The 19,881-nt window shown below is 43.1% G+C and overlaps 1 protein-coding gene and 1 long non-coding RNA gene across 3 annotated transcripts; one reads left to right on the plus strand and one right to left on the minus strand.

Annotated features, from left to right (window-relative positions):
- Positions 1-1,451: 1,451 nt before the first annotated feature.
- Positions 1,452-3,954, plus strand: LOC119194209 (uncharacterized). Of its 2 annotated transcripts, none has more exons than XR_009956936.1 (3): positions 1,452-2,684; positions 2,906-2,992; positions 3,570-3,954. It is a non-coding gene; the product is annotated as an uncharacterized LOC119194209 (long non-coding RNA). The 2 variants fall into 2 exon arrangements; XR_009956937.1 differs by having other exon boundaries at positions 1,452-2,560.
- An 8,698-nt stretch (positions 3,955-12,652) lies between these two features.
- Positions 12,653-19,433, minus strand: LOC119217659 (protein CutA homolog). Its single transcript, XM_062564407.1, has 7 exons — positions 19,383-19,433; positions 16,763-16,921; positions 15,644-15,792; positions 15,482-15,541; positions 14,851-14,896; positions 13,736-13,785; positions 12,653-13,632 (listed from the first exon to the last, which is right to left on the minus strand). The coding sequence occupies exons 1-7, from the start codon at positions 19,431-19,433 to the stop codon at positions 13,533-13,535; spliced, it is 615 nt and encodes a 204-aa protein (XP_062420391.1). The 3' UTR covers positions 12,653-13,532.
- Positions 19,434-19,881: the final 448 nt, after the last annotated feature.

Genomic DNA, 19,881 nt, shown 5'->3' on the forward strand with positions numbered 1-19,881 from the left:
TTAAAGAGCAGCACTAGAATGTTGGATTAATACATTCATACAGTGAGACTACAACAGGTGAGTGAATGAGTAACTTCCTCTAGACGTCAGTAGAAACCTGCTGTGAGGGTGGAGGTCTGCTGATGGAGTCATTTTACGGTCCTGGTTCCATCCAGGAGCCACTGAGTTCATTCATAACACCATGAGGAACACTGAGATACCTTCTAGTACGACCAAGAACACCTGAATGCAACAGAAATACACACATTTACATCAGCTGAAGGTCAGAAACACTGCAGATGGAGATGTAACCTTCTTCTGATGCATTACAGCGGGCAGACAGTTACTGTTTCTGGACATTCAAGAACGTCTTCAGGCCCATATCAAGTAAAACGTGAGATGTATCTTGTTTATTAAATTATGTTGTATTATTTTTTTAAATAAGTGTTTATTGAGTTTATTGTGTGTTTAGTAACACTGTTAACAAAGATTTGATTAATTAAACATATCAGAACACCGTCTCTTTCATTCAGGACCCCTCCCTTTGGATCGAACGCTGCCTCTCCAATGCGTGGACTTCCATGTGGACGACTGTGGTTCCTGTGACGTTTCACCTGATTTTCCTTCTACAAAAGGATTCTGTTACAAAAAGGATGGAATGGATATGACTCAAGTGAGTCGGCACGGCCTCTAACTCCACATCTTTTTCTGTGATTTGTACAAAAAAATCTGATTAAAAAGTGTCTCCATCTGTTCCACAGGGAGACTCTGGAGGTGGAGTGATGCACGGAGACACACTTTATGGGGTCCATGTAACATCTGGTGTGATTGCCTGCACAAAAGTAGCTGAAGCAGTGAAAGTCTGTGAGAAGTTTTACTTGGATTGGATCAAGACGACTATTAAGACGCCCTCACCTGGATGCGTCGGGTGCTTTGGATGATTCTTCAGCATGTTGTCATTTAACTTTCAGAAGCATTCAGAAAATTATTGAGTCACTCTGAAGACAAATTAACAGACTGTTTTTCTATGACTATTCATGGTCTTGTCTAGTTATAACTCTTAGTGTACACGTTCTTCATGTCAAAACCTTTCTGGCGAACAATTATCATCAAAATGTATCGAAACACCTGTAGATTTCTTTGTTATTTTACAGTAATTTTACAAAAACAAAACAATGCAATAAACATCGTTGTGGAAGATTTTGGACAAACAATCGTTTGTGAGTCAAAGATGTCTCTCTCCTTTTATTTCCTTCAAAGGGGAAGAAGGGCACAACAGCTACGTGCTAAACAGCTTAGAAACACGTGTTCAGCTTCTGAGCCATGTACAAGCTGTAGTGATTGATTGATGGATGGAGTCCATCATGTATTTCACCTTTAAAGGCTGTAATGGTGGAGAATGGAGTCACCTCGTAGCTCTGTTGATGTGTGATGAATGTAAACGCACAAACAGTTGTTTTCTCTGTACACTGAAAAAAAGGATTTTTTGGTGTAGTAATGTTTATTAGGTTAACTGTCATAATTTTTACTTTCTAATTGTAAGTATCAGTGAGAACTGGAATTATTCAAGTAAAACTATATATGTCATTCAAGTAATAAATAAACTGTGTGGGATGAGTACGTTTTATTATGTATTTTCAAGTAATATTCAAAGGTTTCATAGTCATTGCACATGAACTTAGAAATGCCAAGTAAGTTTAATTAGTGTTGGTGTTTGGAATCCGCGCATGCGCCTTGTGATGCGCATACAGGACGCATGCGCTCCGTTTTCCGCCAAAACTCAAGAAGACGACAACGACGGTCAGGTTTAATGGAGGCAGGAGCACCTAAATTATCTTGAAGGTAAGTAATTCAGGGTTTTTCCTGCATATGTAACGAAGTTAAAATATAATATGATCCCACTTGCCATTATCACACATCACGTATCACTGTAGCTTAATTTTACCATGGTTACTAAACGCAACTTACTTGTGGACTTGGGTCGTGCGCCCCGGTGTACAGTAGTCAGACCTTGCTGTCCCCTTGGTAAGTGCACAAGTTATGAGCTCCACCATCGTTTTCATTAATTATCTTAATTGTATACAAAACGAGTGGTTTATTTTGTTATGAAACGTATAGCTCCCAAACGGTCGAGCACCTCCTTTTAATTTAAAAGTTGACGGTGTTTTTCTTTATTTAGATAATGTGGCCAGTGTGACACGTGTTGCTAGCTAACCAGCTAACCTCTTTTATTTTTCACTTGCAGTAAGACGTATGTGTGTGTGTGTGTAAACCGGGACTGACTATGATTAATAACAGAGCTGCCAACTCTCACGCTTTCGCTGTGTGACACCCGTGTTTGCACACGCACTCACGCCACACATCCGATTTCTCACACACAAAGCAATCCGGCCGAGACCCGTTCTTTCCTTTTTCAAAACCCCCCAACGATAGATGGCGCTGATGAGCGCCACTGAGCCATGTGCGCTGCACCCCGAAATTAGCCACAGAAGAAGAGATACCAGTGGCGCGAAAGAACCAAAACGGAAGAAGAAACGGTCGATACCTCAAGAAGTCTGAAGTCTGAGCTGAGACTGGCTAGGTATGAAACAATGAAATATCATCCAATTCAGTACTCACTCTCTCAAACTTTAAAGCACCCGTGCTAGGCTAAGTTAATGCTGGAGCCGTCAGACAGCGTTACAGCACGCACAGAGATGAGAAAGGTATGTATGGATTGTTCTAACTCCGGGGGTAACTCCGTGAATAAGCTAAAGTCCCAATAAGTCGCTGTGTTCCTTTAACCTACAGCAGTTCAGAGTAATGACCGCAGAAGACCAACCAATGTAGATCCAGGATATGAAAGTTTTGTATGAATTTGGATGTTGCTTCTATTGACAACAATAGATTAGTGAATTCATATAGTATCTTCTGTCTGTTAAAACAGCGACACGTTGAAGCGAGACGGGAGGCTATTATTCGCGCCCTGATGGAATTCCTGGGGGAGTCTTCAGGTGAACTCAAGGACTACAAGGTAAATTGAAACATTTTCAGATCACAAAGTTCACTTGAGTACATTATATTGAATGCTTATTCACTTAACCTTTAAATAAAAACTTGCTTGAACCATCAAAACCTTTTTTTTTAAATGGAGCCTTTTTCGGTCCCTTTGAACAAATGATTTTTTCCCCAAATATTCTCCAAATTTGATTTTCAAAAATGGTTTATATATATTTTAACAAGCAGAAATGTAATATATATGGGAGCCCATTTCCTCCAATGGAAAAAATTGAAATGAAATCCCCATGGAAATAATAATGATCAAAAGTCCCAATACTTATTAAGAAATTATTTTTGGCTCACTTTGTGGTTTGCAACTTTTTATTTTTCATGCACATCTGTATTATTCAGTGTTACCAAAGTTCAGGACTCACTAGAGTTGTGCATAAGGTCCATAAGGCCTGATTTACTACAGGTTGGTGTAAAAGCGAGTGCTAACTTAAGCTGTTATCGGTACTGAGAAAGAAGAATATTTTCAGAATCAGAAAAATGTATTTCAAACTGAATTTTCACAAGACACTGAATTCTGCTTGAATTCACATATTTTACAGGATATCAGCAGAGAGGAAGCTCAAGAGGACCAGGCTTAGCAAGTCCTGAGGATCTGTGTCTTCCACACAAGTGAAGAAAATGACGGTGCATCCAAAATTGATGTGTCGATTGTTATTGAAGGGACTGAGGTACTTGACATATGTGGAAGTGTTGCAAAGGCCTGTCTCCTGCTCATGGGCATCATATATGCCATGAACCTGAGTTATCCCCCAAAAACGCCTAACCCTTTTTAGTTTCAAGATATTCTGCACAGACGTTTAGAACCTCAGGGCAAAACACTGTTCTTTAAGATCAAACGTTTTAATGTTAAACCAATAATAAGCATGTATTTTAAGATGCACTGAAGTTTCCTGAAGCATGTCAAATGTTTTTGTTGAGAGTTCAAGGTTAAAAAGCCTATCCAAAAGATAGGCTTCATATGTGCCTTTTACCAAGCTTCCTCAAACCCATTTTAGCCACTCTAAGATGACATTTCTGATTTCCGATAAGATTGAAGTGTTGTCGAACATTCGTGCTCTTCTGGGAGTTTGGAACACTGATGGGTTTGCTGGAAGTTACTAGTTAAGTTTGTGTGCAGTGTTGGAAATTGTTTGATTAAAAAATACATTTTTTCACTTGAAAATAAATGGGTTTATAAATTCAACAGTTGCCTCATTTTTTTTGAAGCCATTGTTTCAATAAACAAAAACATTAAGAACAAGTTTAGCAAATTTACAAATGTGTAAATGTTACTTGAATATAGTCCATAAATAAAAGTTAGAAAAAGTATTTAGAAATTATTTTGAAAAGCCATTGGTTTTAGGTGAGATTTTTCAGTTCGAAGCACTCAAGAGTTTAAGTAAAACTTACAAAGAATGGGAGAGTAAAACTCAATAACCATATTAATAAACAACAGTAAATTACTTAAGTTTTGCTAGTAAAAGAAACTTGAGATCTGCAAGTAAAGTTTACTTGATGATGGCCCTTGTAGAATTTACTTACAATTGTAAGTGCAAAAACTTTCCTAAGTTTTCTCAAGTAAATATCACTCAACATTTATTTCAGTGTACGATGTCACGCATGACTCTTTTACTAAAGACACTTTGGAACAATGAGCACCTTCGTGCAGCAGAGCCCTTTGATGTCGGTGGGGGGCGTTTGCATCCATCAACACGGGAAACAGAAGAAGAAGAACCAGAGCCAGAAAGGTCTGCAGCACACAAGATGGAGGACGAGGTGGAGCTCCGGTCTCCGTCCATCAGGAACCAAAGGAGGATGACGGGGAGTAGATGTGGAGGAGGAGGAAGAGGAGGAGGAGGAGGCCAACATGGCACTCTGGTGTTTCTATCTTCTTTTCTCTTCCTCTCCTTCCTCCCCCCCCCCTTGGCTTCCTCTCCTCTTTGGAGTCTCTTCATCTGTGAGAGCTTCAGTTGGCCTTCTACGCTCCTCCTACGAGATGAAGGAACGACATCAGACTCCATCGGAAAGCTGCCGGTTAAACTGATATTCTGGTAGGACCGGGTTTGTGTGAGAGACATGATACACATGACCCTGTATTCAGTGACCAATACGGTTTGATGCCTCGTTTTCTTTGTTATCTTCTCGCTTCGATCAATAAGTGAAAAATTGCCACCGCCGTGTCCATTGTTTGGAGCAACTTACAACACTCTAGTTTTCCTCAAGTATGAAGCAATATTTTATCTGTTCTACATTCTATATTCTGTTGGAGTACAGAGTTGTTGGATAGGAACCTGGTTTGGGCTCAGTTGTGTGTGTAGGAGGTTGGAAATGCTACACGTTTTTATTCAAATCGACCCCCCCACCCCCTTTTCTTTGTTGATAATTGCACTCTTTCAGACATGTAATGGCAAAAATTCATGACAGTCTGCAGAGCACGTGGCTGTTGTGACCTTTCTTCACTTGCAAGGAAATAAACGGAGAAAGACATATTTGACTCAGAGCCTTTCGTTTCTTACTTTACGATTGTCTGTGCAAAATCTTCCACCACAACATTCTATTGAGGAATTACACAATCAGGTCAGCAGACTGAAGACCTATTGGAGAGAACGTAGCTTCAGGTTCCTCTCATGTTCCTCTCATGAGCAGCTCAGAATAAAACATGACGCTAACGTGGCTCCTCTATAATTAATCCACAGGCTCCACGGTGCTTTTTGCCTCTGGAGCCTTTGCTGCTGGTCCAGATTGCCCGACGTCTGCTGGGTTCAGACATATTGATCAGACATATTGATCAGACATATTGATCAGTGGGGATTTAAATATCACAGAAATGTGTTTGTGTGTTTTTAAAACAGAACAAAACACTCGTGAGTCATCTTCATTTTATTCAAACTGACCAGATTCTACAAGAGGAGTCATGATTTATTATAATAATGATCAATAATGCTTAAAGAGTAGCAGACTATTATGTTTGGTTCTTTGTTGTTTTTCAGTAAAATCACTGTTAAATAACATTTTAAACTACACATGTTTTGATACATTTGGTTATTAATTGTTGGCAGTTTTGACATCAATGTGTAAAGAAGTTAAATCTCAGACAAATAAAGTTCATGAATAACAGTTATTATTAGGCTTTACAAACATTTAATCAATACAATATGTATTCATTTTTATTAATAACAGATTTAGAATAAAGTTTTTCTGAATGATAATGAAAATCCTGTTGAATAAGAACATGTTAAATGTAATGTGTCATGGTCCAATCCCTCCATGTAACTCTGCTCACTGACTTTTTTTGCTGCAGCTGCTGTTGTGCAGACGCCAGATGTTACATGGACCCCATGAAGTGTGTCTCAGTACATCACTCCACCTCCAGAGGCTCCACAGCTGTAGATACTTTATTATCAGACCTTTGTGTATGAATAAATAAAATACTCATTTATCATACAATATTATATTTAGCAGCAACTCTGCATCACATTCTGGGTGATGAGCAGATTCCTTCTTCAGCTTCTCACTGAAGACAAAAGACAGATGTTAGCAGCTGTGATGGGTCATTTAGTCCAGAGGGACACAAGCTCAACATAAAGGTGGAGATGATGAAAAGAAGACAGGAAGTGCATTGACTCTCTGTCTTTGTCTCCAGCAGAGAGACAATGTCCCTGCTGTTACACTACTGTCTATCAAAGGGCTTCATGTGTACAAAGAAGATGAAAGACTCAAGAATTAAAGGTCTGAAAGAACCTGCAGACCACTCACAGAGAACATGTGAGGACCATGAGAGCTCCATGGAGCAGAGAGACACTCAGAGGAAGCAGCAGCAGAAGACCACCCACAGAGAACATGTGAGGACCATGAGAGCTCCATGGAGCAGAGAGACACTCAGAGGAAGCAGCAGCAGAAGACCACTCACAGAGAACATGTGAGGACCATGAGAGCTCCATGGAGCAGAGAGACACTCAGAGGAAGCAGCAGCAGACTTACCGGCCCACAGCAGAAGGACGAGACTCGTCATGGCAGCCATCTCCTCCACAGACGTCCCTCCTGCTGCAACACGGGGCCTTTTGAGAGGAGTCCTCTGTGACCTGCTGACCTCCAGCCACCAATCACCTCATGGAGGCTAATCCACACAACCCCATTGGTTCACACGGCTACACATGCAAATGTCAGGAAGACACAAGTTGAACTTATTCAGGAGGAGGAGAGTCACAAGGTGAATGAGAGGAGTCCATCTCAATTTTATTTTGTCTTTACTTTAATTTTTAATTTTATCTTTATTTCTTAACCTAACTAAACCATAGCTTTAGATTACTAACCCATAGCTTAAATGTCACTATATTTTTGTCATACTGTCTGCTGTCATTAAACACCAAGTCTAATTCCATGTATGTCAGACATCTGATGGCCACTAACGATTCCTTATTCAAGGTAAACCTTTAATATGGATCAATGTGTGTATTACGGTTTGTGTGTAGTAGCAGCAGTTGTAGTAGTACTAGTTATTGTCTTTGAATAATACTCAACTATTTCTGTTTTTTTTTGGTATATGCTTATTTTGAAATGAATGTAATTTAATTAAACTGTGGTATACGTCTGTGTGTTTGGTGGTTTTATTGCACAATGATCTCAGCTTTAGCTTCATTAAACATATCAATGCTTTACAAATATCTGTACTTTAAATATGAGAAATCAACTTAAGACATTCTGGTGCTTCTGTAGGATGAGGACTGATATCAGTGAGAACAAAGATCCGGTTCAAGAAACTCTGCGTTTGAGTCCTCCCTGCAGCCTGCAACAGCAGCCTTCGTGACAAAAAGAGGATTAGAAGTGGAAACATAACAGTAAGAACATTTAGTCAGACATTGAGAGGTCAGATATTCTATTCTAGCAGGGTTTTTTATTATAATCTTTTATTATAATATAGGAAAAATGCAGCCTCTGGGCTTTGAACCAACAACCCTTTGGTCCCCAAAGCATCTCATTGCACCACCGTCATCTCTGATTTGCACAACTTTGCAGCTCCTGGTTCTTTGGAATAAAGACTGTTGGACCTTTTCTGCTCGTGGTTCCAGGGCCTCAACCAGCATGACAAGATAGTACTGTATAGAATTAGAATAGAATTAGCTTTATTGGCAATGTATTTGTACCTCCTGTTTGTTCTCTACAGATGTACAGCTCCATTCATGGTGTGTAATTAGTGACATTGTGTGAGATATGATAGTGAAATATAGTGAGATATGAGTGAAATATACAAGATACTGATGCTTCTGTAGGATGAGGACTGATATCAGTGAGAACAAAGATCCTCTTGTGAAGGAACAATGAGACAGAGACAAGGATCGTTTATTAAAATATGGGGACGTGTCCCACCATAAAGCCTGTGTGGACAGACAGCTGATTGGTCCTCACCTGAGCTGCTGTGTTTCTATCAGCCAACGACACCTGGCAACATTTCACTAAGTAACTGAGATAAGAACCTGCTGTTTAATCTGCAGTAGAGATAGTTTCATATGGAAATACTGTGAGACACACAGACGTATAATACAGTTTAATTAAGTTACATTCATTTGAAAATAAGTATATACTGAAAATTTCTGAAAAGTTGTACAACAGAAATAGTTGATTTTATTCAAAGACAATAACTAGTACTACTACAACTGCTGCTACTACACACAAACCGTAATACACACATTGATCCATATTAAAGGTTTACCTTGAATCAGCAATCGTTAGTGGCCATCAGATGTCTGACATACATGGAATTAGACTTGGTGTTTGGTGACAGCAGACAGTAGGACAAAAATATAGTGACATTTAAGCTATGGGTTAGTAATCTAAAGCTATGGGTTAGTTAGGTTAAGAAATAAAGATAAAATTAAAAATTAAAGTAAAGACAAAATAAAATTGAGATGGACTCCTCTCATTCACCTTGTGACTCTCCTCCTCCTGAATAAGTTCAACTTGTGTCTTCATGACATTTGCATGTGTAGCCGTGTGCACCAATGGGGTTGTGTGGATTAGCCTCCATGAGGTGATTGGTGGCTGGAGGTCAGCAGGTCACAGAGGACTCCTCTCAAAAGGCCCCGTGTTGCAGCAGGAGGAACATCTGTGGAGGAGATGGCTGCCATGACGAGTCTCGTCCTTCTGCTGTGGGCCGGTAAGTCTGCTGCTGCTTCCTCTGAGTGTCTCTCTGCTCCATGGAGCTCTCATGGTCCTCACATGTTCTCTGTGAGTGGTCTTCTGCTGCTGCTTCCTCTGAGTGTCTCTCTGCTCCATGGAGCTCTCATGGTCCTCACATGTTCTCTGTGAGTGGTCTTCTGCTGCTGCGTCCTCTGAGTGTCTCTCTGCTCCATGGAGCTCTCATGGTCCTCACATGTTCTCTGTGAGTGGTCTTCTGCTGCTGCTTCCTCTGAGTGTCTCTGCTCCATGGAGCTCTCATGGTCCTCACATGTTCTCTGTGAGTGGTCTTCTGCTGCTGCTTCCTCTAAGTGTCTCTCTGCTCCATGGAGCTCTCATGGTCCTCACATGTTCTCTGTGAGTGGTCTTCTGCTGCTGCTTCCTCTGAGTGTCTCTCTGCTCCATGGAGCTCTCATGGTCCTCACATGTTCTCTGTGAGTGGTCTTCTGCTGCTGCTTCCTCTGAGTGTCTCTCTGCTCCATGGAGCTCTCATGGTCCTCACATGTTCTCTGTGAGTGGTCTTCTGCTGCTGCTTCCTCTGAGTGTCTCTCTGCTCCATGGAGCTCTCATGGTCCTCACATGTTCTCTGTGAGTGGTCTGCAGGTTCTTCAGACCTTTAATTCTTTAGTCTTTCTTCTTCTTTCTACACATGAAGCCCTTTGATAGACAGTAGTGTAACATCAGGAACATTGTCTCTCTGCTGGAGACAAAGACAGAGAGTCAATGCACTTCCTGTCTTCTTTTCATCATCTCCACCTTTATGTTGAGCTCGTGTCCCTCTGGACTAAATGACCCATCACAGCTGCAAACATCTGTCTTTTGTCTTCAGTGAGAAGCTGAAGAAGGAATCAGCAGCAGTAACATTGGGCCTCATAGACACTGGTCTTTCATTCTTTAGGACTGGTATCTGCTCATCACCAGTTTCAGACGCTGTGAGGACGCAGTTTGTCCGTAGAAACATGGCGGTGCATCATGGTGGACTCTGAGGATCCGCTGTGATAGAACTGATTAATGGCTCCTTTAAAGCCATCAAAGACCTGATGGTCCTCAGTCTGCTCCTCATAGACCAATGGAGACATAGTTCAGCAGCATTTAGTCCATTTATACCAACAGTTGCTTCTTATTGATCTGTTGTTCTCCACTGATGACAAACACAGGACTTTGTGTTCCAGGTGTCACAGCGGCTTCACAGGTGGATCTGCACAAGAGGATCATCGGAGGTCGGGATTGTGGAGTTAATGAGCGTCCTCATCATGTGTTTTTAGATATTAAAACTAAAACGGGATCCGGTTTCTGTGGTGGCACTCTGATCAGTAATCAATGGGTTCTGACTGCAGCTCACTGCTATGAGAACGGATGGTGAGAAAGAGACAACTTTACTTTAAACCATTAACCACACGTTTCTCATAAATTCAATCTAGTGATCTGATCAATAACTACAGCCTTCATATTATGACAACAGCATTAATAATGTTAATGTAATTAATATTATACTGTCTATATATGTATATCTGTATCCTTAACAGCTCGGTGATGTTTCTCTGTACTTTTACTCATTTGTAGGAAGATAACAGCAGTTTTAGGAACACTCAAAAGCCCAACGCAACGACTTGTCATCTCAGATACAGACATACATGTGTTCACTGCGAACAAAAAGGAGAAACATGACCTCATGCTGCTGAAGCTGCCTACAACGACTACTATTCCACATGCAGTTCTTCCTACGGACTGTTCACAGCATCCCAAAATGTGAGTCACGCGCTTTGTTTCTTTTATTAAGTCAGAGTGTTTATCTCAAACAACCATGAAATCGAGAAGCTGAAGTCCAGAGTTTAGTTTCATCTCCCCTGGTAACACATTGAATGTGGTCTAGTTTAATGTGGTCCATGAAAGAAGGATCAAGGTGTAAAGCAGCAGTTAGTAGTTAAAGAGCAGCACTAGAATGTTGGATTAATACATTCATACAGTGAGACTACAACAGGTGAGTGAATGAGTAACTTCCTCTAGACGTCAGTAGAAACCTGCTGTGAGGGTGGAGGTCTGCTGATGGAGTCATTTTACGGTCCTGGTTCCATCCAGGAGCCACTGAGTTCATTCATAACACCATGAGGAACACTGAGATACCTTCTAGTACGACCAAGAACACCTGAATGCAACAGAAATACACACATTTACATCAGCTGAAGGTCAGAAACACTGATGATGGAGATGTAACCTTCTTCTGATGCATTACAGCGGTGATAAAGTTACTGTTGCTGGTCATTCAAGAACGTCTTCAGGCCCAGATGAAGAAAAAAGTAAGATGTATCTTGTTTATTAAATTATGTTGATCTATTTTTTGTCTTTATTGAGTTGTGTGTTTAGTAACACTGTTAACAAAGATTTGATTAATAAAACATATCACGCCACCGTCTCTTTCCATTCAGAAACCCTCCCTTTGGATCGAACGCTGCCTCTCCAATGCGCTGACTTCAATGTGGACGACTGTGGTTCCTGTGGCGTTTCACCTGATTTTCCTGATACAAAAATATTCTGTTACAAAAAGGATGGAGTGGATACCTCTAAAGTGAGTTGGCATAGCCTCTAATTTCATATCTTTTTTACCCAAGTCATTAGAAAGGTTCTAAAGTTTCATTATAAATGAGTATTTTCTGTGATTTATACAAAAAAATCTAGTTAAAAATATCTTAATCTGTTCCACAGGGAGACTCTGGAGGTGGAGTGATGCACAAAGACACACTTTATGGTGTCCACGTAAGATCTGGTTTGTTAGCCTGCAAGGTCAAAGCTAGAGCAGTGAAAATCTGTGAGAAGATCTACATGGATTGGATCAATGGGCACATTAATGCTCAAGGCCACTCACATGGATGATTAGGATGAGCTTTACTTTAACAAGTTCTGTTATTTTACAGGAATTTCAGAAAAGCATTCAGAAAAATGTTGAGTTACTCTAAATTTGTTATTAATAAATTATCAAGATATAATATTGATTAAAATGGTTATTAAACAAATAAAAATGGTTATTCTATGACTTTACACATTCTTGATGTCAAAACTTTCTTGCAAAAATTATAATCAAAAAATGTATAAACATAACATTCTGCTGTTCTTTCAACAATATTGATCATTATTGTAATAAATCATGTCTCCTCTTGTAAAATTTGGTCAGTTTGAATAAAATGAAGATGACTCACAAAAGTTTGTTGTTTTTGTTTTCAGTGTCAAAGAAAAGACACACAAACACATCTGTGATGTTTAAATCCTCTCTGATCAATATGTGTGAACCTACTATGATTTATCTGATAATAGCATTGATCATTTCTCTGGCCCTGCCTACACCTGATCAGTGATGACGTGATTGGGCCGCTGCTTGTGGGGGAGGAGCCACTAACATTCTCCAGGTTTCTACATTTACTACGAGGGACCTCATCATGCTGTGAGGGCATTACGTTGTATGTTCTTTGTCTTCCTTTCTCACATTTTAGTTTTAATGTTGTGTTCCGCATTTTTTATTCATGCAGGTTGATTGAAAGGTTTGACATTCTGGTAAATGAGCTCATTTACCTCTAATTGAATGGTTTTGAGTAGCTTCATTTTCAACAAAAGGCAGAGGCAGCTCGGGTCACTTCTGGTCCTCCGAGCTTCTTGTGTTGAAGCTGCATTCTGTGTAGTGACCAGCAGGTGGAGAGAAAATGAGGAAATGACTACTTCTCTCTTGATTTATTCCCTCAGTAAACATTGTAAACATGAGTTTATGGTCTCAGTCTCTAGTTTCAAGTCTTCTTCTTCTTGCAGCATGATGTTCTTTTAGTGAATTCGAAAACTCTACTGGATGCGAATAGTGGCAGATACTTTGGGATGAAGAACAAGTTCTGTGAAGCCATAAAGGATATTCCATTCTCCATGCAGCTCCTCTAGGACATTGTTATGTGCATTTACTGTTATGTGATGTGTTGAAAGAAGAGACCTTAGTGTGTACATGTAACATGAGCGTGACTCCACTTCACACACGCTGATCAACAGGAAACCGCTAAAATCCATTAAAAAATGGATCCACTTTATTGCAAAGTGCTTCACTCACTGACGAAATGAGAAATCTGACCCATTTAAAGATGTATGTGGCGAGTTGGAGCTGCAGCAGTTTATTCTGCAAAGGCCGAGGTCGCCCTCTAGAGGTCAACAAGGAGATGGAGAAACACCTATCAACCAATCAAAGGACTCCCAACAAGAGAGAACCCTTTTAGATATTTTGAATCTAATCAGAGCGTCACTCATTCACGTGACAGGTTTTGGCATATTGTCTCCATGCGTCTCCGGGGGCAACCGATGAGGTCATCCTCTGTGCGTCCTCACTCGGGGACGACTTGTCCAATCCACTTGAGGTAGGGCGGGTTCCCCTGGTCGATGGGCAGGCTGATGACCTCGGCCACCTCGTAGGGATGGTTGGACCTGGGGGGGGCAGGAAGTACATGTAGTATAATACACACAAATATAGTAAATACAAGTATACACATAATACTCTGAGAGCGGTTTCCCTGCAGCACAAACCTACCGCACGTATTCAGCCAGAGCGGGAACCTTGGAGCTTCTGGTTTTGATCATCTGGACGACACACACACACACACACACACACACACACACACACACACACACACACACACACACACACACACACACACGGTTACTAGTGTAACCATGGTAACACAACGACGTCTCTAGGCTGGGAGGGGTTCTGAGGTCAGCAGCTGTGTCTCAGTCTCTAGTCGGCATCCTTAGCAGAGGCTGAACCGAAGGGTCTCTGACATGGGACGGTCTGTCCTACAGGGGGGACTTCCTGCTTGGGTCATCAGCCTTACCTCCGCCTCTCCTGTTGCCTAGCAACCTGTTCAACTTGACAGTAAAATTCTTGAAATCCAAACAAATGACAGAAAAACAAGCTCATCTCCCGGTAACGTGTTGTGTGATTGATGTTCATAAGAACAGTACATGGACCCAGGGGGGGTTCAGGTGAGGGGCTGTCTGGGTCAGGGGCTTCATGGGGGGGGTGCAGCATGACGGAGTTAACGTTTGAACAGTTTGTTCTAAAGTCTGATATGAATTATTAACACGTAAAATGTGATGTAGGGTATAATAATGCTCCTGGGGGGCTGCGTCCAGCAGCAAAAATGACGAATCCTTAAGGATGCAGCCTAGCGTCCTTAAGGATGCAGCCTAGCCACTTTGAGACACAGCTGTTGTTTGGGTTGATGTGTTTTAGGGGGTGTGGTTTAACAGCATCAGCCAATAGAGAGGCTCGACCTGAGAGGATTCATCTCCTGCTACTTAACATCGACCAATCAAAAGACTCCTCAGCTCACGGATCGTCTGGTTTTACGCTTTATTTACAACTCAAGAAGCTTCTCTTCTCTTTGTAAAGAGTAAAATTGTGATTTCTTGTTTTCTCATTTGATTATATTTAAATTAGATAAGTTTGATATGCAAATGAAAGGTACCGACACACAAAACACAAAAATCTGAAGAAGTTATCCATCAAGTGTTCACGAGGATAACGACAGATCTCCAGTGTTCATCCTGCAGCAGGTACTACTGTATTTACTGTAACTATACGTACAGGAAGTAGAGGTAACAGATCACAGTATTTGAAGTGATAAGAATGTAAAGACTCACCAGCAGCACCTCGGTGTCCTCCTCGATCTTACCCTGCCACTCGTATCTGAGGGGACGTCACAGAAGGAGCGCCACACCATCGCATCAACACACACACACACACACACACACACATATACACATTATATTATATAATATATATAATGCACCAGTTTGATCTTGAACTCGACTGTTGCAGGTGTTTAGATCAGTGGTATATTATAGGAATAATGTCATTCATATAGTGCTTTACTATAGTCAAAAGACACTTTACAATAAAACCAACACATAAAATAATTATTAAAAGCAAGTAAAACAGAGTGTACAACTTTCCTAGTAAGGAGATATTTTTAAATCCTTCCACATTCAGTTGATTGTCTGCAGACTTTCTCTCTGTTTAATTACAGCTGCATCTGTATCTCCTCTTTTTGCATATTGTGTATTTTATGCTTCACCTCCTCGTGTATTTGATCAGTTGCTGCTCAGCGCTGCTTGTGTCTCCGTTTGTGCATCAGTGAAGGTGTGATGTTCTACTTCAGAGAGCCGTGCACTGAGCTCCTCCTCCTCAGCACCAGTCACGCTGTGCTTCATCACGTAGCCTGGATTTCTTTATGCTTCTTGAGTGCCCCCCCCCCCCCGGTCGATAACTCACACGGACGTGATGGCGGGGACGATGTTGACGCAGGCGGCCAGCTTCTTTTCCACGATGGCCCTGAGGGACAGAAGACAAGGATGAAGCAGAAGACGACGACGTCATCACGGTCCAATCAAAGCGCCCCGGAGTCCCTCACGGCGCCACGCCTCCCAGAGTCACCTGGCCAGGTCTTTGGCCACGGCCTCGTTGGGGCAGGTGACGAAGGCGGCGGAGTGAGTGCCCGCCGCGTACGTCTCAGACGCCATGGAGACGGCCCTCGGTCCAACGGCCCTCAGCAGCGGGAGCGCCAACACGCTCAGGAGCGCCGTCTGGAGTCGGGTGGGGGGGGCGATGGGACACAGGGGGGGTGGGGGGGGGGGGTGAGATACAGATGGGGGGGTGGGGGGGCGGCGAGTGAAGTTTGAAACGCTCACCACAGCTTTCAGGGTCCCACGTCGCAGCGTGTCGGCAGGAGCCAGGTCCTTTACTTCAGTCCCAGTAGAAACAAATAACAGTTAAATAAAGTCACACATTTCTCTTGTAGAAGTGATGACGAGTCCTCAGCTGATTGGTGTTCAACCAACACACACGTTTAGTGTTGCAGGTCATCAATGCAGAGACACATTTAGATCTATGACACGATGAATTATATTCAGCATATTTTATATTTACTGCAAAAAGGACAATATTCACCTCTGAAGTGTATAAAGAAGTAGAACATGGAAATACACAACAACATTAACAGTGTACACTGTAAGAAGTGTAACTTAGTGACACAGCTTTGTTTCATATTTGCATATTCACAAAGTCATTGATCCCATATTAGTACTGAATTACTACCGTAGTGATGACGTCAGCATTACTGACCCCATCCCAATCTAACAGGCTCCCAGGTATCATCATTCAAAGAAGCCTCTAAACGGATGCTGAGCCCCACGTGACTCATTCTCCACTTTATTCATGTTCTTATTTAGTGTTTCCGTCTAGTTCTCTTATTGGTACGTTTATCTGACTTAGATTTACATCGTAAAACGTCTTTGGGTGTCAAGAAAAGCGCTATAAAAAGGAAAGTAGTATTATTATTAAATGCGACCAATCCCTGATTCGAGCGACGTAAAGTGGGCTTTAGTTTAGCTAAGAAGTAGCATCGGTGCTAATGAGTGCTAGCTAGCCCCGTTAGCTGCTAACCGGTAGGAAGAGCTCCGGCGTGTTTGAGGGTCGAGTGGGACCGACTAACGGGGTCTCAGTGTCCTGGTGGCACCGGGGGGGGGGGGACCTGGAGACGTCTCCGGGATTTACCTTCTCACAGCCGGTAATGCTCAGCGAACAGACCCCTCTGCCGTAAACGAGACGGTGTTTGGGAAACTGCCGTAAAATCCAATCACAATTCTTCTTCTTCTTCTTCTTCCTCTTACAGATGTTATACAGCTGATGGGAAGCAGCGTGGTACACCACCAACTGGTGTGGAGTGATAACAATAATAATAATAATTACTATTAATAATTATAATCACAATAATGACTAGTCTAATAGCAATAACAGTACTAATCACCCTCTGCACAGCATTGAGTCCCAAGTGAAGTCTACAGACGTTCCCACTACAAACAAATACAGGAAGCATCCTTCTAACCTGCTCATGTCCCTTTGAATGGTGTGTTTGTGTGTGTGTGTGTGTGTGTGCGTGTGTGTGTGTGTGTGTGTGTGTGTGCGTGTGTGTGTGTGTTATCTGATGCTCACACACTCATCTTAAACATACGGTGGCAGACGTTATCCGTGTGATGAGAACCTGCTCTCAGATCACCCCAACACACACACACACACATACACACACACACGCACACACACACACACACACACACACATACACACACACACATAAACCCGCAGTGAGACGTATCAGTGGAGCTCGTCAAGCTTCTGCAGGAGCAATGAGGAGCGATGAAGGGGGGGTGTTGGTGGTGTTGGAGGGAGTGGAGTGGAGAGGGGGCTGGGGGGGGGCTCGTTCCCATGGAAACTGTGCAGTCAGCACATCTTTACTCGTTGTCCTCTCTCATCGGTGTCCCGTGGCCTCCCCCCACTGCAGCTGGACATGACAGCGTGCGCTCACATGAGCTCGCCAACACGCTAACAACACAGGCGGCGGCTGGCCTGACCCTGTTGCCATAGCGACCCACAGGACGTTGTTTCTCAGTATACAAAAGGAATAATAATGCGTGTGTGTCTGTGTTTGACCATACGTCCAACTGTCTCTCTCTCTGTTTCATCACTTTTTCTACCCCCCCCCCCCCCCCATCTTCTTCCTGCCCCCCCCTCGGTCTCTCGCCCCCTCTCCCTCTAAGCATGAGGAGAATCAATATGTTTTCAATTTGCAGCAGAGCCTTCCTCCTCTGCATCCTAATCAGGCTCCACTGGCCCTTTAACTTGATGTGGAGATATAGAGATGAAGAGGAAGAAGAGGAACAAGAAGCAGCTGAGATGTTCAAGTTCCTCCTTCCTCCTTCCTCCTTCCTCCTTCCTCTTCCTTTCTCTCATGGAGGAGGCAGGAGGCTGTAACTCCAGGTGTCTTGTTGCCCGTCTGGTAGAAGAACATCATGAGGTGTCCTCTTAGAATCCTTCTAGTGGAGACAACAGATAGAAACCTCTCCGTGCCCTGGTGCCCCCCCCCCTCACCCCCTGCCCCCTGCACAGCATTGAGTCCCATGATGATAATAATTCTCCTGCAGATTCATGTCCAGAGAAGTAAAATCTACAGACGTCCACTGCTGTGAAGGAGGGAGGATCTGTGAGGGCACCGTGACCAGCTCGCCATCGAGGGGAGGGGGGGGATCTCCAACAGGAAGTGGACAATTCTGAAAGAGAGCGATGGAGAAAGAGGGCAAAAAGAGTTAAAGCCTTGCTCTCCTCTGCCCCCATTAACATTGACTTCTGAGGAGCCTCCCCAGGAGATAGATTTTCAGCGTGGGTCTGGGGAGGGGGGGGGGGGGGGGGGGGGATTCCTTGGAGGACTGAAAACCCTCAGCAATTAGCCGCTACAGAAAGAACACACACAAGGTCACGCTTTGACCTCGAACGGAGGTCTCAAGGTCACTTTACGTCAACCGGATCTCTGGTGGCAAAGATTTATGAGACGACATGTGATGTGATGACATGTGATGTAATGAGATCTTCAGATGGGGTCTCGTGGTGGTTTCTTAACTCTTTTACTCGTTCTCAGAGCGCGACCACCTCAGCAGTCAGGTGACCAAGCGGGGCGGCTCAGACACCAACACGCTGTTGTGATTTTGAGGATCCAGAACCCTTCTGGAGTCACCGGGGTCAATGTTTTATTCACCGGATGCTGATGTTTGACGACAGGAGGTCAGGAGGCCAAAGAGGAGAAGAAGCCGATCACGCTCCAACGAGGCTTCAAAGGCTCTTCCTGTTCTCCAATGAGTCTTTGAATACACGATCCAAGCTGCTGCCTCAAAGACCCCCTGTAACCGTTAACAGCTTAGAAACACGTGTTCACTTCACATGAATTATTAAAGGACTTCATAATAAAAGCACATGCGGATGCACCTGCAGGCTGAGATGAAACATGGACCATCATTCCAGCAGGAAGAACCGGAGGAACCAGTTGGGTTTTGGGTGTGAGGTGATGGTGGAGAAGAAGAAGAAGAAAGGTCTGCAGCACAGGAGATGGAGAGGACGGGGCGGTGCTCCGGTCTCCAGCCGGTCTCAGGGTGGTCCTGACACAGAGCGCAGATCACTGAGCTTTACCACTACCCCCCCCCCCCCCCCCCCGCCATCAGCTGGAGTTTAAAACACACCAGACATCAGTCTTTTGGGGAATAAATGTTTCCTTGCCCCCCTCATAGGGGTCAAATGTCAGAGGTCACCTGCAGACCAGCCCCCCTGGGGTCAGTAGTGGGGGTCACACCTGCCTCCTGACGGCGTGGTGCTGATCGGTGGTGCTGATGGTTAGCACCATCATGAAGGACCATCGAGGACCTGCAGAGTTTGAGTTAGAGACGAAGGAGCCTCATGGTGCAGGAGAACCGAAGGCTCCACAAGCTCTGTGAATCATTTCATTCATGCTTTCATCATGTCGGCTCGTTTCTGTGTGTGAACGACTCTCTTTAATCTCACATGTTGTCTCTAAGTGACCTGGACATATTAGAAAGGATTCTAACACCAGTTGAGATGAGTTCTTTTGCACAGAACATTTCTCTCTGTCGATTTTTTTTCATCCGCTGCTTCAAACCATCGTCCGCCTCCTCCTCCTCTTCCTCCTCCTCTTCCTCCCTCCTCTCCACTTCTATATCAGCTCTACGAACAAGAAGAAGAAGAAGAAGAAGAAGAAGAGGACACCAGAGGATTTGAAGTCGTATTATTTATTTTCTGCGCGCACATGACCGCCCACGACTGACAGCCTCTCC

Source organism: Pungitius pungitius, chromosome 9 (genome assembly GCF_949316345.1).
Source record: "Pungitius pungitius chromosome 9, fPunPun2.1, whole genome shotgun sequence".
Taxonomy (NCBI): Eukaryota; Metazoa; Chordata; class Actinopteri; order Perciformes; family Gasterosteidae; genus Pungitius; species Pungitius pungitius.